This window comes from Camelina sativa, chromosome 1 (genome assembly GCF_000633955.1).
Source record: "Camelina sativa cultivar DH55 chromosome 1, Cs, whole genome shotgun sequence".
Lineage (NCBI taxonomy): Eukaryota > Viridiplantae > Streptophyta > Magnoliopsida > Brassicales > Brassicaceae > Camelina > Camelina sativa.
In genome coordinates, this window is record NC_025685.1 from 13903314 (window position 1) to 13929879 (window position 26566).

Below are 26566 nucleotides of genomic sequence, written 5' to 3' on the forward strand. Positions count from 1 at the left end.
TACTCATCAAGATATGTTTTAAATTTTTGTATCACGAATCTAAATAATTTACTTTTTGATCAACTATAGTATTTAAGGTTTATAAATACAGCTATTTTATTATTAATTCATAACATATAATAATATACAAACATATTAATTATTAATAAATTTATTTATAATATATGTAATCCGCACTGTTTTTTCTTTTTTTACCATTCACACAATTAATACTGAACCGCAAATAGTTTTTTCACCAATCAAATATCATTCTATACCGCTTATTTTGTATAAACCGCACTTGTCCTGCAAACCGCACGTACCGCAGTTAAACTCTACCGCACTCCAAAACCGCTTTCCCCGTACAACCAAAACCGCGGTCACCTTTCGGACCCTAAGTTGTATTGTTCATTATTAATAGATGTCACAGTGACTCTAGTAAATAAATAGGTGTGAAATTGTAGGACGGAAAGAAATCTTCTCTATCAAGGAAAAATGTGACGAATAAAATATGTCCTGTACATTCACTTAATAAATTTTAATTATTATAAAGTTATTTCACATATCTAATTTTATTTTAGATAAAATAAGTGTTGGAAAACCAATAATAAATCCTTCTTGGTGTGGATTTTTTTTTAATTCTTCTTTGGTGTAATGCATATTGTCAAAAACGTGCTTAATTTGAATTTCTTCACTTTAGATTTCTTCCAGAATCATACATCATTCTTATGTATGCTCAAAAAGCAAAATAAAAATATAACCAAAAAAAAAAAAACCTATTATTGGCTAGTCCATGTTAAATCTCACACACCAAAACACATGCTAGTTTTATTACCTCTTCTTAAAAAGAGAGTTCTATTAATATCGCCAAATTAAAAAACCTTTACGGTTACTACATTCCATCCAACGATGTCTTCTTCTTCCGTAAGAACCTCTCTCTCTCTCCTTTTCTTGGCTCTTCTAATCTCACCGGCAGTCTCACAAACCTGTAAGTCACAGACGTTTTCCGGCGATAAAACCTACCCTCACTGCCTTGACCTCCCTCAACTCAAAGCCTTCCTCCACTATTCCTACGATGCAGCCAACACAACTCTCGCCGTCGTCTTCTCCGCTCCTCCCGCAAAGCCTGGCGGATGGATCGCTTGGGCCATAAATCCAAAGGGTACAGGTATGGTCGGAGCTCAAACCCTTGTCGCTTACAAGGATCCAGGTAACGGTGTTGCCGTGGTGAAGACGCTAAACATTAGCTCCTATAGCTCGCTTGTTCCTTCGAAGCTTGCGTTTGATGTTTGGGATATGAAAGCCGAGGAGGCCGCGAGGGATGGAGGAACGTTGAGGATCTTTGCTAGGGTTAAGGTTCCGGCTGATTTGGTGGCAAAGGGAAAAGTGAATCAGGTTTGGCAAGTTGGTCCTGAATTAGGTCCTGGTGGAATGATTGGGAAGCACGCTTTCGACCCGCCGAATCTTGCTTCTATGAGCTCTCTTGATTTAAAAGGTGACAACAGCGGCAGCACAACCATCTCTGGGGGCGGTGAGGTAAATGCCAAGATCAAGAAGAGAAATGTAAGTTTCTACATAACAAGATTCTTTAAACCGATGAATTATGATTTCTAATCGGGTAATCGAAGCTGAGTATGGTGAGAATTGTGCAGATTCATGGGATACTAAACGCGGTGAGCTGGGGGATTTTGTTTCCTATAGGAGCAATAATAGCTAGGTATATGAGAATATTTGAATCCGCAGATCCGGCTTGGTTTTACCTTCACGTGTCTTGTCAGTTCTCGGCTTATGTCATCGGTGTTGCCGGTTGGGGTACCGGACTCAAGCTCGGCAGCGAGTCTGAAGGTATTCGCTTCACCGGCCATCGTAACATTGGCATTGCCCTCTTCGCCCTTGCCACTATTCAGGTAAATTACAAGAAAAAAAACTCTGTTTTTTTGCTCTGTTTTGCACTTTAAAGGTCCATGTTCAAGATACAAGTTTTTTACTATGTTTTGGATACCATGTTAAGTTTCACGCGTTTCTAATGGAGAGTTCCGTATCTCTTAATATATTATGTACTCTTTACATCGGGATGTGAATCATTTTAACTTCTTTGTATAGATGTTTGCGATGTTGTTGCGGCCAAAGAAAGATCACAAGTACAGATTTTATTGGAATATCTACCACCATGGAGTTGGCTACGCGATCCTCATCCTTGGGCTCATTAATGTCTTTAAAGGTATCAACATCTTGAACCCACAAGACACGTACAAGACGGCTTACATTGCTGTGATAGCCATTCTTGGAGGCATTGCTTTGCTCTTGGAAGCCGTCACTTGGGTCATTGTACTCAAGAGAAAATCAAACAACTCAATGAAGCCTTAGGACCTGAGCCAATAAAGATCTGGTCAACTTATAAAAGGTTCATTTGTGGTTGTTGTTACTAAAATTTAATATGAAATCTTGTATTATCAATGTATAGATGTATTATTGTTCTCTTGTGTTTGTAGCTTTTTGGTTTGGTCATTGAGTTTTTTTTCTTGGTTATGAATTATTGTAGGGGATTATTTATAAAAAAAAAAGTTCTTAGTCTACTTTGAATCTAAGATTTTTCAGTGTCCAACTAATTATTTGGACTTATTCCCATGTGATTAAAAAAAGGTAATCAAATATGTCCACATGATTGTGGTCGTTGTGGCCAATTAATAAGATGAAACGTCTATGTACACTAAGGTCTTGGACAAATTATGGTGGGAAGACAATCATACCTAGGTAGGTGTCTTTCTCAATGTGATTTTCATCAAGACCTATTTGTCTTCACATTAGTCATTAGGGACTTATATCAAACTTATATTGAAATCTCATTTGAAAACTTTTTTCAGAATTGTTTTTTTTTTATGGTTTGTTTGAAATTCATTTGAAAACTTTTTAAAAATTAGATCTTATTAGTTTCTTTCTTCAGTAAAGGTGATCATCACATTTGGATATTTCAAAAAAAAAAAAATATCATTAGGTATTGTCACGTAATATAACAATAGTTATAAGAAAAATAACTTAAAATTGTGGTTTCAATATCTATAAAATTCATTTCTTATCCTTTATATACTTAAATATTAGAAGAAAATAAAATCACGTCCAAAACATGTTTAAATTCATTGGGCAAAAAAAAACTATGACCATTTTTCTTAATTATCATCATTCATATTGCAAGTGCAAATACTCTAATACTAATCTTTATTTTTAATTACTAAAGGGAGAAAGAGATAACCTTTAAAAAGTGGGGTGTGGACTGTCGAACTTACATTTCCATGTGTCATTTGCATGACTAGCTTCTTTTTACTTCTCTTAAACTTTGCTACGTTTTGTTCAAAGACCTCTCTTTTTCAACTTGTCATAATTAAGGGAACTTTGTTCTTTGTTCCGCAAACTTAGGCCCATTTTGTGTGTCCCTTGTTCATAACTAAGTCATATTATTATAATAATCATCAATGTGAAATTGAAATTTAAATTTGTATGATTTTACAAAAACAGTTGAAGTAGTGGAGTTCGAATACAATTTTACATTTGTGTTGCTTCAAATTGTAGATAGATTTGCCACGTATCATTTACCGTAACTAAATGTCTATTGTCTTATATATATACTTGCCACGATTGAATGAAAACAATTAAATCGAACATAACTGAATGAATAAATAATCATAATTTATAACAAAATTTATAAAAGAAATGTATTTCATCGTAGTAAAACTATATTGGTATAAGAGTTTGGATTTCATTTTCGTTATAATAACATTTCTTATTCACTGTAGACGACGATAAAATTAGGTTAGATTTCTCTACACTTAATGTCGAAAAAATGAGTGATTAATGCTTAGCTTCATGATAAAAGTGAAGAGAATCTGAAGTCAAATGATTTCATTTCACGTGAAAAAAAAAAGGAATAGGTGATATATATAATTCCCACTATCACTTTCCTTCGTTTTCGAACTAATGATTTTAGGAAACCCGACTGAATTCGAAATAGAAAAAAAAAAATCGATCAAGATCGAACATATGAAATGACTAATCGAGATGCTAAAATGACTAATCAAAATCACAACATTTCGAAGATCCCAATCAAAGATTAATATAACAGACTTAGAATATTATACGGATGTCAATCATTGAATACATAAGTTTATAAATTTTAATTTTTTCTAGAAGATTATTATTTACATTTATGTTTATCGTATATACGTTTTTTGAGACATTTATGAAATAATCCTGAAATTCAAACTTATTTACAAGCATGTCATTGGCATTAATTATTAATTTGTTTTTCATTTATTTAATTAATATTGAATTTCAATTTTTGGAAACAAGGTTTCTTATCCTAATAAATTTTCCAAACTAAGCAACACTCCCTTTAACATTAAATATTAAATTTATAATTAATTTAATTAATATTAAGTTTCTAGTTTTACAAAACAATATTTTTTCTATACAGATATTTCCTAAACAATCGGCCTAATCAATAAACGAATTGATTTTCAGTTTTGGAGGAGGATCCGTGGCCAAGATTTTCGATCTCAACGCATTGATATCCGTAGACGAATTAAGACAAATAAAGATGATGAAATCGATTGACTAAAAGTCAAGATGAATGGAAATGTCACAATGGACGGGATAAAAACAAAGAAGATGATAGATTTATTTTGTCAGATAAAAACAAGAACAATTGTGTCGGTCTAGACAAAACAAAAAAACAAATATTAGTTAACTTTAAAACAAAAGTCAATTACATAATATATATCTGTAAGTAATTAGTATACTGAATTAGATTTTTTTTAGTAGACTACGGTGACTATGTGGAATTCATATCAAACAAATAATTGTTAACGACTTTTATTTGCATTTCACAACAAAACTATATATACTAAAGTTAACTGATTTTTAAATATAAAACATACAAAACTACAATACAAAATTATCCTCTACATATATTTAAAATTTTTAAAATAATAAAAATACTACTATATATAAAAAAAAAACACACAATATATTCCTTCTATAAATCATTAATTATTTAATTGTCTATTATAGAATAATATAAAACAATAAACCTTAAACAAAATACTTTCTAATTTCCATACTAACTAGTATATCTATATTTGTAAGGTTGTAAATTTTAAAAAATACAAATTAAACATTCGTTATATATATAGTTAATATATAAAATAAATTACATTTTTTAATTAAAAAATGGTCTCGCGGTGTACCGCGGGTGAATATCTAGTTTTGATTTATATCTCATATTAGCAGATATATGTATCGTGTACTCTTATTTTTGAGAATCTAATATAATTTTTTTATAACACTTTTTGCATTCAAGAATATAACGGTAAGTAAGTCCAATAGGTTTGTGTAAACAATCTCTTTTTTCTCATGCTTTAATTTAAAAAACCTTTTATATAAAAAAAAACAAAAAGAAAAGAAAAAAACACATTTTTTGCAATCCTACTCTTATCAGTTTGTATATACGGATTTAATATTTGCAAAAAGTGCTGTAAAAACGATAGAAAATACCATGCATGTAATGTCGAATTTGAGAGTTGAATTATAGGATAGAGATTATTTGGGTCCGTGGATTGTATGTTGGCCCAAGTAGGGAGGGAGTGAGAGACTCAAATAGTTGATTAGAAGTAGTTCATCTAACCTTAATGCTTAATCTTATGTCCATTACACACTACAGCAAAGTCTAAAAGACTAATGAAAATGTGTTTTGGGCTAAACTTCAATAGAACATCAATTGTATGTTAGTGATTTGCCATCAATTTTGTTGATATTTTATTTATGATATCCATTACTGACTTAATGTATAATGAAATGGTTTGGTTTTAGTTAACCAGACCAGAAAAACAAAATTTACAAAACTGAAATCACAAGACAATGTCAAAAGTCTTATAAGATTTTATATTGCAATTGATACTATTAATTGGGAAGCTAAAAAACCAAATAAGTACAAAAAAAAAAAAAAAAAAAAAAAAAAAAAAAAAAAAAAAAAAAAAAAAAAAAAAAAAAAAAAAAAAAAAGAATTCCATGTAATGCTCCTTTTATAAACAAAATTTGGAGAACAATAAATAGAAATGCGGAAATGGTAATTAAGGCAAAAAAAAATTGAAAATTTAATTTACCATGAATAATAGTATAATACTATTCGGATCAAGAAATATTAATAACCCGTTCGGATCGGGAATAACCAATGGACGTGGATCATTAAAGAGGTTTATTCGAATTTTGGTGGCAATTAAAAAAAAAAAAAATCCGCTAAAATAAGACAATAAACAACCAATAAAATCCTATATACCAAAAATTGTGCAGAAATTTAAAAACTAATTAATAAGTAGTTATTATTTGCCTATTAGAAAATCGTTTAACAATACAACCAATACTAACTTTCTGGAAAAAAATCTTTCATAATAGCTGTTATAATAAATAGACGATTTTTATGATAATTTCTTGTCATGCTCCTAATAAATTGTTTAACAATTACAAACAATAATATTTTTATGGAAAAAAAGTATTTCATATTAATTACTATAATAAATTACCAAATTTTATGGTAAGTTTTCATATTAATGCTCCTAATTAATGCTATTAGTATCGATTTTAAAAATATTAATAATTATATTTAAAATAAGAGATTGTTGTAAAAAAAAAAAGAATAAGAGATTGCAGAAAATTTACTATAATACAGAAAAAACAATAATAAAATGAGTACATTAACTATATACTCGAAATTACAAAATATTGTATCTTTTATAATTTTTTTTTAAAAAATCTTAATTATTCTAATAACTAAAATCAATTACAAAGAGTATATTCCATAAGTTAGTTTTAGTAAATTACTTGACAATCTAAAATTATCTTAAAATATTCTAAATATATTTAGATAATTGTTAGAAAGTCACTTAAATTTCTGTAAAACTTAAAAAATATTTTTCTAGAAGATTTCAGTTTACTAACTCTAAAAATCGACATCTCCTCCTCATTATATAAAGTCATACATTTGTTTAACAACATATCACTTGTTTCATTCCAACTTTTTTTTTTGTTTTTCTGATGTTTTTGTAATGATTTTTTATTCACAATTTTATTTCATGTTATTTTATCCAATATAATGTATATTAATGTTGTTTATAGGATCATCAAAAACATTGTGAATCTATCAACTCATAACTATCAAACTCAATTATTAGTTTGATTAATATTTTTTTATTGTTTTCAGGACATATAAAGCATTGCAAAATTTATGAATCATGAATTAGGTATGTACATAACTGGACTTAATATGTTTCACATAATTTGATTTAATATACAAACTATTTATCATTTTTTCAGACAAATACAATAAGTTTTGGACAAAAACATATCACTCTTCCAATTAGTCAACGATAATCACCAATTGAAGATGGCTCATAACATGTCAAAGAACGTCGCTTTGATTTAAAAATTAAACCGAGAATTCTGAAATATAAAAATTCTAAATCTTCAAACAGAATGAAAAAACTTTGTACAAATGTGCGAGTAGATATCAAATATACGATAAAATACAATATAATTGAAACAAGCCTTCACATATGAAAACTTTATTAGCTGATTGATTCAATCTGTTGGATTTGTCATTATCTTCACTAACTCCATTAAAATCTGTTTGAAATAATATAATTACCTTTACTTTATCATCTATATCATCTATATTTTATGCTAGAAAATATTTCAAATGTTAAACAAAAAAGAAATGTTGAAGAAACTGCTAGTAACCAAGTTGTTTGTGACATGTCATTTTCAAATTGGTATCTCATATAGTGAAATATCTCAAAAGTCATTATAACTTTTTCATTTTCTTATTTAAAAAATCAGATTCCTTAATTATTTAATCTAAAAAATCCAATATTTTGTTACTTTTATATTAAAAAGTAAGTTACCTTTACCTAATTAGAAATCATATTATATTAATTGAGAAGTACAAATATGAAACTAACCTTAAAATGGGTAAAAAATTACATTCATTTGCCATTTTCTTTTAATTAATTAATTAATCTTTATTAATTATTAAAAAAATATCGTAGACAAATCAAATTAAATAAAATCTAAAAATTAAATAAAATCTATTCGAATCTAAACTAATTCGTACTTGAAAAAAATATTATTAAAAATTTAACAGCTAAGATTTTAAAAATCTAATTTAATAAAATCTACAATTACAAATTTTATCAACATTTTTTACCAGGTTAAATTTTTTTAATCAAAAAACTAATTAAATAAAATCTCTAATAGCTTCGATTTTAAAAATTAATAAATAACATCATAGCAAAATAAATTATTACAATTTTTTATAAAAAAAACTCAGTCTGCGGGAGAACCGCAGGTTAGTACCTAGTGGTATAACATTTCTATAATGTATCTAGAAAAAATTATATACTAGACAAGAATAAAGTGAGCAAAAAGCTAACAAGCATATGAATTAGAACCATAATTAAATTTAGAAAAAAAAAAAGAAAAAAAAAAAACAAGATTCTATTTTAATTATATTTCCCAATCCCCACAAATAGGACAAAGCCAAGTCAACACATTAGTAATATAACTGCCACGTGTCGGTCTAATATAATAGCAGCAAAGTATCCGACAGGAACCATCCGGTAACCGGTCATCTTCTCCACCAACTCTCATCATATATACTCACTCAAAAACCAAGGGTTTTAAGTCTTTCGTGTGTGTTTTAGATTCACTGATAATGAAAAAAGGAGAAGGAGGAGAAGAAAACAAGGATGAGGTCTCTCTTCAGACTCTGAGTAAGAAAATGGATGATTTTGCAAAAGCTAGAGATTGGGAGAAGTATCACAGTCCAAGGAATCTCCTCCTTGCAATGGTATCTCTTCTCTCTTGTAAAAATTGAATTGGGTCTTGTTTTTTTTTTTAATTTGATTGTGTGTCGTGTGATGATAAACTAAAAAAAAAACATTAGCTTTTGTTTCTCTATCACATTTGTTGTTTTGTTTCCAAGAAAAATTTCATCTTTTCTTTCAAGTATTATGTGACTTGCTCTGTTTTAGCTTTATAACATTGGAATTGATTGTAACTTGTGAGTGGGAAGATTCATAGATCTGAAGACAAGTGAAGTTTCAAGTGACATTAGACAACGACAAGAACATGTGATTGTTCCTTTTCTTTAGTTTAAGTGTTCAACTTTGATTTGTCCCCATATATCTCTCTATACCCTACAATCTAGTTGTATTTATTAAAGGTCGAAACTTTTTTGTAGTATAAAGGTGTTTCTTGTATGTTTTGTTTGGTTTTGAAATGATTTTGATAAGTGAATTATAAAAAAAGATGAAGAGAGTTTATTAGAGTTTTGAAAAAATGTTGTAGGTGGGTGAAGTGGGAGAGCTATCAGAGATATTCCAATGGAAAGGGGAAGTGGCAATAGGTTGTCCAGATTGGAAAGAGGAAGAGAAAGTTCATCTCGGTGAAGAGTTATCAGATGTGTTGTTGTATTTGGTGAGGCTTTCGGATGCGTGTGGTGTCGATTTAGGCAAAGCTGCTTTGCGCAAGATTGAGCTTAATGCGATTAAGTATCCAGCACTCAAACAGACTGATGATGAAGTTGGTGATGGTGAAGTTTCAAGCAGCAAGATTAAGTTGAATGAAGAACATTAATCTCTCTAGTTTTATAATGGTTTTGTTAAGTGTGCTATCTTGTCAATGAAGTGGGAGCAAGAGCTAAGAACATATAATCTTTGAAGGCCTCTTAACTATATTTTTCAGATGAATCAGTTTAAGTAGTTCATTGTCAATTGTTAAGTAGATGATGATCCGTACCAAATGTGATTACTCAGGCTCTTGCTTGTACAACTTTTCCAAGTTTGTCATTGGTTTCTGTACTTGCTTTCACTGAATTCTGGGGTTAGAGTTCACAGAGGCAACAAAGGATCAACTTTTATACCATGAATTAGCAAACTACATACAAGATGATTGGTCTACACTACCTATACCATCCCCTCTAAACCTTATCTTTACTTCCCAAATGCTGTTTGTACATCAAATCAAAAAGACCGGAAAGCATTTGTCATCAATGTCCCAAGTTGTGGTTCCCTTGCTTTACAGGTTTGTTGCTGCTATTTATTGCTCATGATTCAGCGGTGTAGCCACTGCTTTGCGGTGTTGATAGCGATAGAATGTCCCTGATTCGAAACCCATTGCCCCAGAAAGAAGCAAGGCATAGACCCATTATGGCCATTACAACCACAGAGCAAGCTGCTGGAACGGCTTGACTGCTACCAAGGAACTGGCTAGCAAGAAGCCCGGCTAATGTGGAGCTCTGCATTCCTGTACAAAGCGAGATAGTCCGGCTAACTTCTTCCTCTTGCCTGGTTAAAAGATCCAACAACATAACTCAATAAATTTTCAAAGTTCCATGGAATAAGGAAAATGTTGAAGAGATACAAAAAGAACATGGATTAAGGAGTTACCGTAAGCCTGGGATCTTAGAGAACCAATATCCCAATACAAATGCTACTGCATGGAATGTAACAATTGGAATAATCAATCCAAGGCCTTCAGCTGACAGAATCTGACTGCGATTTATCGAAAGTGGGCTTCCAATGCACACTGAAGTGCACACCATAGCAACAAACGGCATCACGGGTTGAATAAGAGTGACCACAGGCTTTGCATAAGTATTTAACACAAGGCCAAGAGTGACTGGAACAAGCACCACCTACAAGATAGTAAACCTTTCGTTAGACCTTAAAAGATAACAATGATAGGTTCTTCAAGATCATACTCCTAAAACCTTGTTACCTGTAGTATGGACTTGGACATGGCAACTGCATCAACAGGAACTACCGATCCAATCAGAAGACCAGTTAGCAAAGGGGTAAAGAGTACAGAAGCAATAGTCGTAGAACTAGTGAGAAGAATGCTCATGGCCACATCTGCTTTGCTCAAAGAACTCGCGTAGCTAGATAACTGAGCCCCTGCCACACAACATGTGAGTACAAAACCAGCATAGAAGGTCCTCGGCATCCCAAAGGCATTAGCAACTAAAAACCCAAGGAGCGGTTTCAGAACGTACTGAGCAACAAACCCAACAGATAGCGGCACAGGTCTGCATAAAAATTAATGTTATCAAGATCTGCTTAAACTACAAATGATCATGAAGCTGGTAAGAGAAATGGCCCCAAGTACCTTTTGACTGCAAGAGCAAAATCATCAATAGAAAGCTGGATTCCAATAGATAACATAATCCCTCCAAGAGCAGGAGCATACATTTCTTTAGATACCCTGAAAACATTTTATCTGATATTCATCTTAAACCCCCATTCAAAGCATAGGTTCTCTAAACAACAGAGTAAACTAAGTACAAGACCATATATATGACATCTGCATTACTAAAGAAGATCACAAAGACATACAAGAAGCTATGATTCTTCAAGGCTAAGCTACAGAGACAGAGAGAGAGAGAGAGATAGTGTGCAAACCAGGTGAAACTAGGTGGGTAAGAGAGAGCAGCAACGGCGGTGAGAGCAACAACAAAAGGAAGCAAAGCAGACCAAAACTGAGACGAGTCAGCTCTCTCCGTAACATCAGTTCCACCACAGAAAGATAACAGAGACATGTTCCCATCTCTCCAATGTGAACCAACTCTACCCATAAACGGAGTCGTTGAACACGCTACCACCGGCACCAATCCGCCGCCCTGTCTCCGCCGTAGTCTAAAATCAAGAAAGTTACTAAGCGATGATGAATGAAGAGAAGACAGAGGTGAACAAGAAGAAGAAGAGCGAAATTGACATTTGAAGCGATTAGAATCCGAAAGTGATTGTCTTTGTATAGCTTGTAGTGGTGAGAGAGACAAAGAAGCAATCAAAGTCATTCTCTTTTCTTTCTTTTTTGGGTCTGAAGTTTTTTTTTTATAAAGGTTTGATTTTTACGATGATAGGTGACGGAGAAGGGTGAAAGCACCACCGGCCCACCGTGAAATGGCGCCGTGGGACTGCTGGCGTAGAGGGAAAATTGAAAGGGTGAGGATTGGAATTGAAGAAGACGGAGGAAGTGATAATATAGAAAAATTGTAAAATGGTTTTTAAAAAGTGATAACAATTTTTTGGTATTTTAATTCAAATTGAAGAGAGACTTGTTAATAAGGTTTAAGGCGTGATTGACAAGTGAGTGCTGCAAGAAATTTGAACGGCTGAGATTGATTGGCGTCATCGTCGATGAGTCTCTTTGAGCATTGTTGGTTTTGTGTATTTTGGATGAAATTTGGGTGAAAGATTGTTGTTTTGTTTGGTGAAAGACTCAAAATTTATGAATGCGTTTAGATAGGATGTTAAATTTTTATTGGATTAAGAAATGTTATGGAGTTTTTGATACATTTTTTTTTTTTGTTACCGGTGAAATCATAAAAAAAAATTACATGCTAAAATGACATAATTATGGTTTTATGTTAAACTGGAATTTTGTAGGTAGGGGTTTAGTTAGCATTAGAGATATTTCGAACTCAAATAACCAATACTTGTATTTAAAGATTTCATGGCCATAGATGTGCGACGTGATTGATATTTCTCATAAACTATGTCGTCGTTCATTGGTTCAACACCACTAACTTTCTTACGATCATCAGAGACTTCAGAGTCATTAAGCATGATTAGTCTAGTTTAATGATGAGTGACGACATACATTCGCGTCACAATTCGCTACAAAATAAAAAAAAAACATGTAAATTTCCACAAACATTTTCAGACAATTTTTTTTTTTTTGAACCGTTTTACCAATTTTTATAAAATTGATGATTGGACACTGTAATATGTTAAAACGGTGAAATTTCAAAGAAAAAAAATTATAGGAAAAACCGTCATATATTTTGGTGGAATAGTAGACGAAGAATTTCCAACCATTTTCGACTATTTTATGTCATAGGAAAATGATTTTGATTTTGATTTCTCATAACTTACTTTTATGTATTTCCACCACTTAATTTTCTGAAATTTTTTTCTTATGGAATTTAATTGGAATAATTATTTAAAATAATTTATATATTAACATCATTCTTTATTAATTTTAAAAAAATGATACAAATATATCAATTAACATATAAATTGAAACTTTACAACCATACAACCAATACTTACGCAAACCATAAGAAATAATAGTTATATGGAATTCCTACAAAACACTACTAAAAAAAAATTCTTTATTGTAAGTTCACCATCCATTTGCAAAAAAAAAAAAACGCAATTAACCCCCCCCCCCCCACAAAATTAAATTTAATCCAAAAATAGATATCAATTTATAATCATCTTATATATAAAGTATATATGCTTCACATACTCACATTGGCAATTTTAAATATGATATATTATATAAAATCTCAATATGGTAAAATATACAATATAAATTTATTTTAAATATGATATATTATATAGATTCTCAATATGGTAAAATATACAATATAACTTTATTAAATATTACAACAATATCACAGAAAATATTTTATATTTGAAAAGATACTAAATTTTATTGCTTACAAATAATAACATTATCTCTCTTTTAGTAATAAAAATGTTTCCCCTTAATTTTATTATTATTTCCATGTGTTCGTTTTAAGTATGATGTTCTTTTTAAATCTTTATTTGATTTCGTAGTTATCTTTTATCATATTTTACCTAATATGTTTTTATTCCAAAAAAATGTCTTGTTATTGACTTACCACACAATATTTCCCAAGATTTATTTCCATGTAGTGTTGTTACACAATACCACAATTCTTATAAATTTATAACAAGAAGAAGTTGGTTGTAATTGTAAATCTAAGTTCTTCATCAAAATGGGTTTGTTAATGGAAGCTATTGTTGCTACGATATTGTTGTCCTTGTGTTTTGCAATAACAGAGTCAGCTCCAGAATCTGCTCTCATTACCAAGCTTCCTGGTTTCAACGGCACTTTTCCATCTAAACACTATGCCGGGTAAAATTTAATGTTCATATGGTGAAGTTTATATTATATGTTTTTTTTTCAAAATAGTGTTTAACCTTTCATTTCGTATAAAATGTTTTCTGTGATCTAAGGTATGTGGCAATAGATAAAGAACGTAGTAAGAACCTATGGTATTACTTTGTGGAATCAGAGAGAAATGCTTCAACAGATCCAGTTGTGCTTTGGCTTAATGGTGGTCCAGGTTGCTCTAGCTTGGACGGATTTGTCTACGAGCATGGTAAGCTTTACATAGCTTCTCTTGTGTCGAAAGAAAGATATATAACTAGAGATATAGGGTCCGAGTGTGGTTTCAGTTCCATATATTAACTATATTGAATTGTTCAATACTATTGCAGGTCCATTCAATTTCGATCCAAAAAAGAAAAATAGAAATCTTCTACAACTCAATCCTTATAGTTGGTCCAAGGTGGAAAACAAAAACAATATTGGTCACTTTTGAACATTTTCTACAAAAAAAAGAAAAGAAAAGAAATTGCTCTAATTTTTTAAGAATGTACTTTTTCTTTCAGGTGTCCAACATCATATACCTTGACTCTCCAGTTGGTGTAGGATTCTCTTACTCAGAGAAAAAATCTGATTATACAACTAATGATACGGGAACTGCTTCTGATTCTTACACATTCCTTGTCGAGGTGACATAAGAATGTGATTAGAATTTTTAAAGAAATTCCTTGTGTTTTGTGTGACTCAATAACTAACTATTGCCTCCACTGTTCAATAGTGGTTTAAGATGTTTCCACAGTTTCAGTCAAATCCGTTCTTTATCTCAGGAGAATCATATGCCGGTATCTATGTGCCAACTCTTGCTTCTCAAATTGTTAAAGGTCATCATCTTAACTCATTTAATTTGCATATGTTACCCGACTTAGCAAAAAATCTACTCTCCAATTTTTCTCATCATTTTCTTGTTTTTGTAGGAAATAAAAATGCAATGAGAAGAAACAAAACAAGTAAGAAAGATAAGAAAGTGGCAAAGCCGGTTATCAACTTAAAGGTACGACCAATGGTTAAGAATATATAAATATTTCAGATTCAAAGTTCAGTATGGTTTTTGGAGTTAAAGAAACACCCATTAAGTATATTAAGGATGCTAGTTAATGTATTCGTATATTGGAATCTTAATTTGAGTTGTATAGGGATATTTGGTGGGTAATGGAGTTACTGATGAGGTGTTTGATGGTAATGCTCTTGTTCCCTTCACACATGGGATGGGACTTATCTCTGATGAACTATATGAGGTTTGATCTTGTTGGTCATTTTTTCATAATCCTCGTTTTATTCTTCATTATTTTCTTGTTCCACTAATGTGTATAATACGAAATGGCAGGAAACTAAATTAGTGTGCAAAGGAACGTACTATAATACTGGTCAATCAGATCAAAGTAAAGAATGTCTTAATAAGCTCAAAAATGTATCACACACTGTGAGCTCATTGAACATATATAACATCCTAGAACCGTGCTACCACGGAACATCTCTATCCGCCTTAGATATCGGATTTCTGCCTAAGAGTCTCCTTACGCTAGGCAAAACAGAAAGGCCATTGGCAGTGAGAAAGAGATTGTTTGGTCGTGCATGGCCTCTAGGCTCCGTTGTGCGTCCAGGCATTGTACCTAGTTGGTCTCAACTCCTCGCTGGCTCTGGTGTTCCTTGCGTTGTAAGTAGTAAACAACCACAACATATGCATCTTTCCTCTTATATTTTTTTTTTGCTAAATGTTAATCATTACAAAAATATATTTGATTAAATCTTGTGATACATTTTGATATCATACGTTCCTCCACTATTTTAAAAACTGAATAAATTAAGTTGTAATGGATGCAGAACGATATAGTTGCGACTAAATGGTTGAACGAGCCAGCTGTAAGGAAAGCGATTCATGCTAAAGAGGTCTTTATCCAAGTCATCATCACAATTCTCTCTATATGTTTTTGTTACAAGTTGATGGATAATGTTTTGAACATCTTAGATTTTATTTTTCTCGAAACTTTGATAGGAACGCGATATTGGAAGTTGGCAGTTGTGCTCAGACAAACTCGAATATACACACGACACTGGTAGCATGATCGAACTCCATAGAAACCTCACTCTTAGTGGCATTCGTGCTCTCATTTACAGGTGCATAGAATTGAATTAAAGGGTACCTAATAGTAAAACCAATGAAAATATAAAACATATAATAAAATTTTAACTTTTTGCAGCGGAGATCATGATATGTGTGTACCATATACTGGTTCTGAAGCATGGACTAAGTCAATAGGATACAAAGCGACTGATCAATGGAGGCCATGGTTTTCAAATCACCAAGTTGCCGGGTAATTCGTTTTTTTTTTTTTTTTTCACAACTATCTTTCTATCAATTTGTTTCTCAACTCACTGTTTCCACGATTTGGGTATGGTAGGTTTACACAAGGGTATGCGAACAATCTCACATTTATAACCATCAAAGTAAGGATCACACTCATTTTTTTTCATATTCTAAATATGATAAACATTGTGTTTGTTTGTGTTAATGTTCGAATGTTTTGCTTGTAGGGTTCAGGACATACCGTTCCAGAATACAAACCGCGTGAAGCTTTGGACTTCTATAGCCGTTTCCTAGCCGGGAAAAAGATATAAATTACAATAAAATTCATGTTTTCTCTCAACTTCAATTTTAATAAAATTAATGTTTTCTCCCCTTAAAAATGTGAAGGACTCTAATTTCGAATAGCTAAAAAATGCTTTAAAATCATGTGAAGTTTTGTATTTTTAAGAAAAATTAATTAAAAAAATTGAGATACACTGTGTAATTAACAATAATCCAAACCAAAATCGAAATCGTACCAAACTGTATAAACTATTCCTATTACTAATAAACCAAAAATTTTAGAAAACCATAAAAGTTGAACCGGAAGCTAACCGAACCGAAATCTCGTTACTAATTGAACCGTCTCCTTCTCACCACCATTCCGGTGCTGCTCAAAAACTCAAAAATGCAAAGACGCTTCCTTTCGTCAATCTCCGCCACCGCCGGAAATAGTAAAACCCTAAACCAGGGAAGATGGAGTGTAAAGCAAGTGAAAAAATCTAACTTTCATGTAACCCTCGATAAGATTCGTGCTTCCATCGATTCATCAGACTTCATAGCTCTCTCACTACAAAACACCGGCTCGTACACCGCCGCGTGGCACCGTGTCTCCGCCATTGATACGCCGCAAACGAGCTACTTGAAAGCTAAATACACCGCTGAACGTTACCAGATTCTTCAGTTCGCTCTCTGCCCTTTCTCTCTTCACGGCACCAAACTCACCGTTCATCCGTATGACTCTTAAACCTCTCTCTCTCTCTCTGCTCTCAAGTTTCTTCCTTTTTTGCCAAGTTGATTGATTAGGGTTTATGGGTTTTTGTAGATATAACTTTCATTTGTTCCCTCGGGATGAATTGAAATGTGGGATGCCTTCTTATCGCTTCTCTTGTCAAGCTTCTCGTTTAACAGCAATGGCTAGAGAAGGGTTTGATTTCAACACTTGCATCTATGAAGGTTTATTATTGCTGCTCTATCTCTTTTGTAACCTCTCATTCGTTTCTTTTAAGGAGTTTGGTCTCTAAACTGTAGTTTGATTAATTCATTTTGAACAGGAATTTCATACTTATCTAGAGCACAAGAGTCTGCATCGAAGTTTCTATCGGGGAATCCGATATTAGCTGATCCTATCACTGTATCTTCTTCTTCTCCAGCTACTGTAGCTGATACTGTCTTTGTTGGAAGGATTAGGTCACGTGTCAAGAATTGGAGAAAATCTTGTGTAGAGTCAAGCATAAAGACAGGAGATGGTGTAATAGCGAGTGTTAGATAATTTCATATGAATCTCATTTTGCTCTCAGTTTTCAAGTTTTATTTTTATATGATGTTTCTGTTTGTTTAATTTTCAGATGATTTAGTGAGCTCTCTGAGAAGACTGGTACTAGGGAGTGAGCAGTATGGTTCGAGGTTGTGTTTGACTATTGATGTTTGCAGTGAGCGTCAAGTGCAACTCATTCTAGAGGTAAATAAGCTTAGTTGATAGTTGGAACGATAAATGCAGTCTGTATATTAATGGTTTAGTTTGATAAATTTCTTAACGTGCTTCTGAATTTTATTACTCCAGATGTTGACTGAGTTCGCAGATGATGTTGTCCCTCTACTCGTTGCTTCAAAGAGCAGAGGAACACAAGCAGTTCGTACTGTCTTCATGAGTTCAAAAGAGGACAAGGATCTTTTTAAGGTAGGGAGATTATTTTGGATATTCCTTAGCTGGAAAATACTGATAATGATGGTGAAGTTCTCTTTTATATTTTGGATATTTCTTAGCTAGATTTTGAATTTATGTTCTTGGACAGAGAGAGCTTCAAGATCTTGAAAACAAAGAAAACAGGAGAGTTCGTGGCTTCCGGGAGGTGGTCGATTTGATTTCTTCTTCACAGAAACCTGTCATTTCCAAGAATTATCTTAGTGGTAATCACAAATTTCTTCTCCTTAGTTTGCATGTAAAATTAGGTTTTCCCCGCCTTCCTTCCTCCATGGATAATAATCTTATGCTCAACTTGTTGCAGATCTTACTTCCATTCATGCTAAATTCCTGGGTCCTCTACCTGCAAATGTGGATGACTTCAGCAGTTCACTGAGCTCTGCATTTCCTAATGTTGTGGATCTCAGTCAGTTCATGAAAGAGATTAGTCCCTTAAGTAATATAAGTAATCTACCTGCAGCTATGTCCTCCTTGAATCGGTTCTTCGCACCTGTGGATGTGGAAGTGGCGAATGAGGGTGAGAGTTCTCTTTGAAAGATGTTGATTTCTGTTTTGTGCGCTTACGTAAACATCTGAATGAGTTTGGCAATTTGTGTGAATGGATATTGACTTTTATTGGCTTCTCTTATTAGGCTGTCCGGTCAAACTAAGCGAGAACTATCAGAGTCACGGGCAGAATGCTGTAATGATATCTCAGCTTTTTGCAAAACTTCGTACCATACGGAAATCAGATCTGCCAACTGTCCAACCAAATGAAGATTTCCAAGATTTGGCTTCTGATGAACACGAAAGCTCTGTCGCCTCTTGCTCTAAAAACGCAGACGATGAGAATGTTAAAGTCTGGTCAAAGAACAGCCGGAGAGTAAGCTCTGAGAACTTGGTGTTCATATGGGGATTAGCAAAAAAGATGACAGCTGCAAATCTGAAGAATGCTCTACAAAAGTCGCACCCCGTCTTTGCGCAAGAGTTTGATGTTAAATATTTAGACAAGAGCTGTGCAATCGTGGTATTTTGGGAGTCAGGTCCTTCAGAAACTTTCCTCAAAGCGGTTAACAATGAAGAGCAACTTTGTGGTTCCTTAAAAGAGATGGTTGCAGAAGGGTTAAGAGCAGCAGGTTACAAAACTTACAAGAAAGCATGTAGACTAGGCTTCTGGGAGGCTGACTTGGCGGAATCTTTAGACAAAACATTGGAATCTTCAGATACCGATCCTGATTCAGACACCAAACCATCAGAGATAGATTGGTCAAACGATTTAGCTATAAATTTTGATGAGCTATGATTAGTTCTTGTCATAACAAAACTAATTTATACCCAAATTCAGAACGTTTGATGCATTTTTGTTACTCCATGAGCTAAACAAGTTAGGTGTTTATTTCCATCGTTTGGTTCATCATATATCCTATTTTGTTTATTTGTCTGTGGCTAAAAAATTGAACCAAACCGTGACCAATAAATCAAATTGGTTTGGCCGACATTAAACCCGGTTTACAAACCTGTAACTGATGTGACACATTCTTTAGGCAAAACGCACCGGCTAAGCGCCAGAGGCAGTTTACACACCGTCGGTGAGAAGAAATGGGATTCCTGACGGCGGCGGCGGCTAGGGTTTTGACATCGGGCTCAATGCTACTACGCCGTAAATCTCGCCAGCTAGGGTTCTTAGCCTCCTCCTCCTCGCCGCTCTTTTCCAGCTTTGATTTCATGAATCGCCATATCAGGTACTACAGTGTCCGATCTTTGGAATCTAGTTATTGTTGATTTGATTGCACAGAGATGAACTTATAATGTAGTAGCTCTGGTAATATTTTGCATAAGGAGCCTCTTAATGGAATTACAAGAAACGCTGGCTTGTTAAGATCATCTTGGTTTCATTCGACTCCAGCTCGTGAGACTGATGATTCCATGAGCAAATCTGAGAACAGTTTGAGTCAAGAAGGAGTAGTAGTAGCTTTTACTAAACCGAAGAGGAAAAAACTGAAAGGTAAACGAGCGGTTGTGCGGTGGCTAAAGTTTTTCCGGTGGAAGAAAAAGAAAGAGTTTGAAAGAATGACATCTGAAGAAAAGATACTTAACAAACTAAGAAAGGTTAGCTTTTTATTTTGTTAAAACAAAATGTGTATTTGTTGTTATCTCTTATGTTGGTGTTTACGTCTGTTATTATTACTGTAGGCTCGGAAGAAAGAGGAACGTCTAATGGAGACGATGAAGAAGCTAGAACCTTCAGAGTCAGCGGAAACGAGACATGACCCTGAGATATTGACACCAGAAGAGCATTTTTATTACCTGAAAATGGGGTTGAAGTGCAAGAACTATGTTCCGGTAGGGAGACGTGGTATATACCAAGGAGTGATTCTGAACATGCATCTTCACTGGAAGAAGCATCAGACGTTACAGGTTGTGATCAAAACGTTTACGCCTGATGAAGTGAAGGAGATTGCTGTTGAGTTAGCGAGGTTGACTGGTGGGATTGTGCTTGATGTACACGAAGGGAACACGGTGATTATGTACAGAGGGAAGAACTATGTTCAACCTCCGACTGAGATCATGTCGCCGAGGATTACTCTTCCGAGGAAAAAGGCTTTGGACAAATCTAAATGCAGGGATGCGCTTCGTGCGGTTAGAAAGTATATTCCGAGGCTTGAACAAGAGCTTCAGTTGATTCAAGCGCAAGGTGAAACGAAGCGAAATGACCTGAATGTTAAGGTTGATGATGCTCAAGAGAGGTCGGAAGAGTTGAAGAAGATTATAGAAAGAAGCGGAGAGTGTTTGGAGGATGAGCAAGAAGAAGAAGAAGCAGGATCAGAACTAGCAACGGACTCAGATCTTTCTGATATTTTTGAGACTGATTCGGAATTAGAAGACGAGAAAACAGAGCGACCGCTTTTTCTTGAAGAGTTTGAGAAGTTCCCAGCGATAAACAACAGCAGAGAAGAGAGAGATTTTGGTGATCCGGGGAAGGCTAAATCAGAAGATGAGGAGAATGATGATAAGTCTCCAGACTTTGATGAAGTTGATAAGATGTTTCTTCGTGCTGCTTCGCTTTTAAAGAAGAAAAGACGATGAATAATCAATCATCATCTTTGCTCATCTCACAATTGGTACAAGTGTTGGTGTGTTTAACAAAGTCCTGACTATATCTTCTTTCTTAACATGCTCAAAAGCTTTATTAATTCTGTGATAGCAAATTGATATCATGTGGTTACACTTTGCTTCAGTTTTAGATATTTTACGTGAATGTAAAAAGCACTTAAGTGTTAACAAAATGCGTTGAGAATCATGATCTTGGAATATCTAACGAAGGAGACGTTATTTCAGCAAACCAACAGACTCTCATGGTCTCTAATTTTCAGACAATCAAAATTGTGTTACACAACCTATTCCTAGTTAAAATTGAACTGAGGCTTTAATGGAGCAAACTTCAAAAGAAGTTACTCCTCCAAAAATAGGTGTATGCCGTTTAAAGTGGAGCACACGGTATTCTTTAGTAAAAGGCGAAAGAATAGTTCGCTTTGCGCTCACCACAGGGCTCCATGAGTTTGCTAGCAAGCACCAAATGTTGTTTTATATGGGAGTCCTTCGACGTCTAGTTTTGGTTTCGTTCGATTTGGGACAAATTTGTAGATTTATAATTGACTGGGCCAAACTCTTCACGTAATGGGCCGTTCAGTCTTCTAATTCCTCGATTACAAAAATAAAAAAAGTACACAAATTTTCTCAGATGGTCCAGTCAACCATGTTGAGAGATATAGGGTTTGAATGGTAATTACGGTCAGGGCAGCCAAATCCTTCTGCGGTCTGGACCGTTCTATTTATAAATCGGACAACAGATTGCTGCGAACCAATTTTATTTGTATACAAAAGTAGTTTGTCTGTTGCGGTTTTGTCTCTGCTTTATTTGGACGGCACCACTACATAAGTAAATGGTAAATAAAAAGCGGTTTAATTTGCATGGATTTGTCCGCCCTAACCACTGTAACCATTCAGATTTCCATTCCACAACCCTAGGAAAAACTATCCAAAGTTCTTGACTTTGCTGTCAAATGTCAGAAGCTAAAACTGAAACATAACTTTTGTTTATGTAAGGAAACATCATTTGATCATAAAACTTAAAAAAAAAAACTGTGTTAATATTACAAAGCAACGAATATAGGGAAAACACCAAACAGTGAATTAAACAAGTAAAGAAAAACCAAAAAAAAAAAAAAAAGAGGTTTGCTAATAGGCTTTGCTTAAATCATTACCTTACTGCAATTGAGTCAAACTTGGAACATAATTAAACAAAAATAGCCTATATTCGTCTCCATAAGCCGCTTCCCTAACTTCATTGTCCTCTCCAACAATGTATACCATGTTTTTGCCATTTTGTATTGCGTATTGAGAAAACAAGAAGAGTTTCTTCTCCTCATCTACCAAGAATTTTACGTGGAAACTAAGTTCCACCTTCAAATGATCCATCAAGACTCCTCCATAGATTTGAGTTAATGTCATAAATTTCGAATTCAGGGTCACCATAAACCTTGTAGCTCAATATTTTGTAGCTATTATTGCCAGATTTTTTGTCTTGATAGGATCCAAGAGCATAGGTGTAGCCCATTGTGTAGGTGTAGCCAGTCAATCTGTGTTGGATCCACTTGGTTTGACCGGTACACGGGTTCCATACCACGAGCATAGCATCTATGCTGACGCATAACAATAAGCCGTCAGAACTGTAACAGTATTTAGAGATAATGAGATCTAATTTTAAATAAGGGTGTATTAGGCTAAGTTCACTAGTGAACTCTATAGGTAAAACTCTGTGGAGATTGATGTTGATCGAAGAAAACCCAAACTTCTTCAACATGAAAATAAAAGATTACCTTGGATGTGGAAATTCCTAATCGCCTTGAAACCTATAGTAAAGCCACTTATAGAGTGCACTATAGGGGATGGGAAAACGACTAGCTATTGGTTTGACAATTGGAGTCAGTTGGGACCTCTGATCGATGTTATAGGTCATGATGGTCCGAGACTCATGGGCATTCCCAGGGAAGCAACTGTCATCCAGGGAACTGGTCCTCAAGGATGGAGACTTCCATATCACATGACTAGAAATCCCCTTCTCCAATCGCTTCGGATTTCTCTCCTCCAGCTAAATCCTCCAGTGGAATCTGCAGGACTTGACTCTTATACCTGGGGACCTGAAGGTGAAAGAAAAGATTTTTTCAGCACAAAAATAACCTGAAATATGTTGTGACCTGCATCAGGGATCAAAGAGTGGAACAAAGCTATCTGGTTTAAGAAAGGTATACCCAAACATTCCTTCACGTTCTGGGTTGCCAATCTCAATAGACTTCCGGTAAAAGCGAGGACTACAAATTGGGGAATGACTACGGACACAAATTGTCAACTTTGCTCCAACGGTTTTGAGAACATGGAGCACTTGTTTATGCATTGCGAATACGCTATCCAGCTGTGGGGACTAGTTTTCACTAGACTCGGTCTCCCTAATCTCATTTTTACCTCTTGGCAAACCTTGATCAGCTGGCTCCTAGGTACCTCGACAGGTTTACCCTCTATGCTCAAGAAACTGGTCTCCCAAGCTACAGTTTACCTCCTTTGGAAGGAACGCAACTCTCGTACTCATGGTGGACCGCCTGTCTCGCCGGACTCTCTGTTCAGACTTCTTGACAGAACAATCAGAGACATCCTCCTAGCTCATCATAGCAAACAAGGCAAAGGGCTCCTTCTCAAATGGCTCACGCACCTCTACTGAGGTTTTTAGGTTATTGTAATCATTTTTTTCCTATTGGAAGCTTAATCTCCAGTAACTTACGGCTTTTTAATTTTTTTTGGGCTGTAGTCACCTATATAAACTCTTGTAAACCTGAAGTTTCTTTTAGTAATATAATTATCAGTTATCAAAAAAAAAAAAAGATTGCTTTGGGGCTTTATGGAAGTGTTTTCTTGTGAATCTCATGTCCTTGAATAAAAGGTTCCATTGTTTGCAAGTGGATCGTAACCGTTGCAAAGATGTAGCAGGAACGCGGCAGAATATCTCCTCTAACAAATCCTCTGGAAGTTCCAAAATCATCATTGTGATCTTCGAAGGAAGAAAGTGTCGGTGGTTTTGATACTTGTTGTGTTAGGGTTTTATGTTTTTTTGCCGACTCTTTATATACAGACGAACTAATAAAGTTTAGAGAAAAATGACTAAAAAACCTAAATTTTATAAAATTGTTCAGATAAGCCAAAGATTTTGTGAAATTGTTTTAACTATCGGGAAAGTTAAAATTGTATAATATACATAATTTAGCAACCTAGCTGGTTGAACCAATTTCAATCACTCTTGAAGATACATCCAATATTATAGAATCTCATGTTCCCTAGCTAGTTATCAAAATATATACAAAAATAATAATAATAGGTATATTAATCCATGCTACCATGCAAAATAATATAACAACCAATATTATTAAATTTATATTTTTATAATTATGGTTGTTATATTATAACAAATAAATGTTATGATTTTTTTTCCTTATGTAATCACAAAGGAAATACGTTGGGATTTCTCTCCCTATTATTTATATTTTCAAATAAGCAAGTTATGTAGGATATTATTTGTTGTATATTGCACTTTATCATTGTCAAATATAGAATACTAGATTAAGCACGGGTTGAAATTCCTTTTATTTATATTGTAATTTTTATATAAAATAAAAATTATGTGATTGTTTTTAAAAGTTGTTGTGAATAAAACATTATGCAATAAAATCATATGCTAAATACGAGGATTTCAATTTTTTTTTGAGATTTTGTTGCTAGTATAATTGAAAATCACTCTTAATCTCTGGAAGAGTGATTAATTTTTTAGATTTTGTTACCTATATATGGTTAATTAAATATTCTATGGAGATTTTTTTTTTGGAATATCCTTTATTAAGAAGATCTGAAATTGAGATTTAACTAATGTTTACAACCCATATAACCTATAACCTATCAAATAATCAAATAATTAATTTTATAATCCATATTGTATAGTCTACACAAAAAGGTTGTGTACTTCCGTTTTATTATATAAGGGATTGATATGATATATATATATATATATATATATATATATATCTAACTTCTTTGTTCAAATATATATATATATATATATATATATCTAAGTTTTTGTATATTGTTTAAGCATATATAACCATATATGTTTCTTGTTTGTATTTTCGGTAAAATATTGATATGATACAGATTGAGTTGATTGGTTTTCTCAAATAAATTGAGTTTATTATTTCAAATTCAAGTTAATGTTGTTTTGGTATCAATACAGTAAAAGTCATTGGTTTAGATGACACAACAGCTTTTTCAATGAAGTTGGTGTTACACATCAATTAAAACCGCTAGCCAATTAAAATTTAAAAATTAATACACATTTGCTCTCCAAAGTAAAATAATTTGTTTTGAACCGATAAGAGGATATAGATGAAAACTAGTCCTAGGCATTCGGGTATTCGGTTTGGTTCGGATATATCCATTCGGTTCCGGGTATTTCGAATATAGGAGTTTCGGATCCATTCGGTTAATTTACTATTTCGGTTCGGGTTTGGTTCGGTTTCGGTTATTTTCGGTTCGGTTTCGGGTATCCAAAACAGTGCAATATTTTTTAAAAAATATTTTTTTTAAATAAAATTTAATTATAATTTAACAAATATATCTAAAAACTTTTAGATATTTGGTTTATTTAAAACATTATGGTATTTTGGTCTAAATATATATGATTTTGGTTTGGTTTTTAGTATAATTTTTATTACCTTAGTTAAATTAAAACGTATTGAAGTATCAATACTTCGACGTGGCGCAGTGGCCACATCACATGCCCAAGTTTGTAGAAGTCCAAGGTTAGTTTCTCAGCAAACTCATATTTTTGATTCGTTTAATATGAGTTCGGTTTGATTTGGATAACCGAATGGATATCGGTTCGGTTTGGTGAATAACCGATATCCATGGATAGCTGAACCACTATCCAATCGGTTATTGTCCACTAACCGAATCTGAACCGGAACCAAAATTTCAGTTCGGTTTCGGTTCGGTTTATTTGCCCAGGACTAATGAAAACCATACAAGTGTGCTAGCTAGAGCCCAGATCCTTAATACTTGCCATAAGTTAGATATATATGCTGTAAATTAAGCAAGTGAAAAGAAAAACTCTCTTTTTGAAAAAGTTTCTCTCTCTAAAAAAGGGCGATTCTGCACCTCCTTGGCAGAGTTCCCACCGGAGATCGGCCTCTCGCCGTTCGCCGAGAAGAATCTTC

The 26566-nt window shown here is 33.5% G+C and overlaps 6 protein-coding genes and 1 pseudogene across 8 annotated transcripts; 5 read left to right on the forward strand and 2 right to left on the reverse strand.

The window, feature by feature from the left end:
• On the forward strand, positions 290–2473 carry LOC104790087 (cytochrome b561 and DOMON domain-containing protein At3g25290). Its single transcript, XM_010515790.2, has 3 exons — positions 290–1542; positions 1632–1886; positions 2083–2473. The coding sequence occupies exons 1-3, from the start codon at positions 889–891 to the stop codon at positions 2344–2346; spliced, it is 1173 nt and encodes a 390-aa protein (XP_010514092.1). The 5' UTR covers positions 290–888; the 3' UTR covers positions 2347–2473.
• On the forward strand, positions 8689–9894 carry LOC104790097 (dCTP pyrophosphatase 1-like). The gene is made up of 2 exons (XM_010515797.2): positions 8689–8872; positions 9373–9894. The coding sequence occupies exons 1-2, from the start codon at positions 8738–8740 to the stop codon at positions 9658–9660; spliced, it is 423 nt and encodes a 140-aa protein (XP_010514099.1). The 5' UTR covers positions 8689–8737; the 3' UTR covers positions 9661–9894.
• Positions 9921–12100, reverse strand: LOC104790106 (probable sodium/metabolite cotransporter BASS3, chloroplastic). Its single transcript, XM_010515811.2, has 5 exons — positions 11484–12100; positions 11191–11286; positions 10804–11110; positions 10473–10720; positions 9921–10370 (listed from the first exon to the last, which is right to left on the reverse strand). The coding sequence occupies exons 1-5, from the start codon at positions 11876–11878 to the stop codon at positions 10130–10132; spliced, it is 1287 nt and encodes a 428-aa protein (XP_010514113.1). The 5' UTR covers positions 11879–12100; the 3' UTR covers positions 9921–10129.
• LOC104790115 (serine carboxypeptidase-like 21) lies at positions 13832–16706 on the forward strand. Its single transcript, XM_019228053.1, has 13 exons — positions 13832–13971; positions 14073–14218; positions 14337–14407; positions 14511–14633; positions 14723–14828; positions 14961–14995; positions 15138–15239; positions 15329–15658; positions 15826–15891; positions 15998–16119; positions 16203–16316; positions 16404–16449; positions 16537–16706. Exons 1-13 carry the CDS (start codon positions 13832–13834, stop codon positions 16618–16620), a joined length of 1485 nt encoding a protein of 494 aa, XP_019083598.1. The 3' UTR covers positions 16621–16706.
• LOC104790148 (poly(A)-specific ribonuclease PARN-like) lies at positions 16977–19649 on the forward strand. Its single transcript, XM_010515857.2, has 8 exons — positions 16977–17302; positions 17394–17524; positions 17623–17817; positions 17917–18029; positions 18132–18248; positions 18364–18478; positions 18577–18789; positions 18905–19649. Exons 1-8 carry the CDS (start codon positions 16977–16979, stop codon positions 19552–19554), a joined length of 1860 nt encoding a protein of 619 aa, XP_010514159.1. The 3' UTR covers positions 19555–19649.
• Positions 19794–21550, forward strand: LOC104790124 (uncharacterized CRM domain-containing protein At3g25440, chloroplastic). 3 transcript variants are annotated; one of them, XM_019228064.1, is made up of 3 exons: positions 19794–19993; positions 20094–20360; positions 20445–21549. In XM_019228064.1, exons 2-3 carry the CDS (start codon positions 20178–20180, stop codon positions 21336–21338), a joined length of 1077 nt encoding a protein of 358 aa, XP_019083609.1. In that variant the 5' UTR covers positions 19794–19993; positions 20094–20177; the 3' UTR covers positions 21339–21549. The 3 variants fall into 3 exon arrangements, with proteins under 3 accessions (XP_019083609.1, XP_010514145.1, XP_010514151.1); XM_010515843.2 differs by having other exon boundaries at positions 19801–19993; positions 20069–20360; positions 20445–21550; XM_010515849.2 differs by having other exon boundaries at positions 19911–19993; positions 20091–20360.
• LOC109126548 lies at positions 22705–24348 on the reverse strand (annotated as a pseudogene).

Bases quoted from the DNA above. Each gene is read 5' to 3' on its own strand.
- LOC104790087 (XM_010515790.2), top strand. From the start codon at position 889: ATGTCTTCTTCTTCCGTAAGAACCTCTCTCTCTCTCCTTTTCTTGGCT. The intron at 1,543-1,631 runs GTAAGTTTCTAC...AGAATTGTGCAG, and splicing joins CCAAGATCAAGAAGAGAAAT to ATTCATGGGATACTAAACGC. The intron at 1,887-2,082 runs GTAAATTACAAG...TTCTTTGTATAG, and splicing joins TCGCCCTTGCCACTATTCAG to ATGTTTGCGATGTTGTTGCG.
- LOC104790097 (XM_010515797.2), top strand. From the start codon at position 8,738: ATGAAAAAAGGAGAAGGAGGAGAAGAAAACAAGGATGAGGTCTCTCTT. The intron at 8,873-9,372 runs GTATCTCTTCTC...AAAATGTTGTAG, and splicing joins GGAATCTCCTCCTTGCAATG to GTGGGTGAAGTGGGAGAGCT.
- LOC104790106 (XM_010515811.2), bottom strand. From the start codon at position 11,878: ATGACTTTGATTGCTTCTTTGTCTCTCTCACCACTACAAGCTATACAA. The intron at 11,287-11,483 runs GTTTGCACACTA...AAATGTTTTCAG, and splicing joins TACCCACCTAGTTTCACCTG to GGTATCTAAAGAAATGTATG. The intron at 11,111-11,190 runs GTACTTGGGGCC...ATTTTTATGCAG, and splicing joins TTTGCTCTTGCAGTCAAAAG to ACCTGTGCCGCTATCTGTTG.
- LOC104790115 (XM_019228053.1), top strand. From the start codon at position 13,832: ATGGGTTTGTTAATGGAAGCTATTGTTGCTACGATATTGTTGTCCTTG. The intron at 14,829-14,960 runs ATCATCTTAACT...CAAGTAAGAAAG, and splicing joins TTCTCAAATTGTTAAAGGTC to ATAAGAAAGTGGCAAAGCCG. The intron at 15,659-15,825 runs GTAAGTAGTAAA...TAATGGATGCAG, and splicing joins GCTCTGGTGTTCCTTGCGTT to AACGATATAGTTGCGACTAA.
- LOC104790148 (XM_010515857.2), top strand. From the start codon at position 16,977: ATGCAAAGACGCTTCCTTTCGTCAATCTCCGCCACCGCCGGAAATAGT. The intron at 18,030-18,131 runs GTAAATAAGCTT...TTATTACTCCAG, and splicing joins AAGTGCAACTCATTCTAGAG to ATGTTGACTGAGTTCGCAGA. The intron at 18,790-18,904 runs GTGAGAGTTCTC...TTCTCTTATTAG, and splicing joins TGTGGAAGTGGCGAATGAGG to GCTGTCCGGTCAAACTAAGC.
- LOC104790124 (XM_010515843.2), top strand. From the start codon at position 19,851: ATGGGATTCCTGACGGCGGCGGCGGCTAGGGTTTTGACATCGGGCTCA. The intron at 19,994-20,068 runs GTACTACAGTGT...ATAATGTAGTAG, and splicing joins TTCATGAATCGCCATATCAG to CTCTGGTAATATTTTGCATA. The intron at 20,361-20,444 runs GTTAGCTTTTTA...TTATTACTGTAG, and splicing joins TACTTAACAAACTAAGAAAG to GCTCGGAAGAAAGAGGAACG.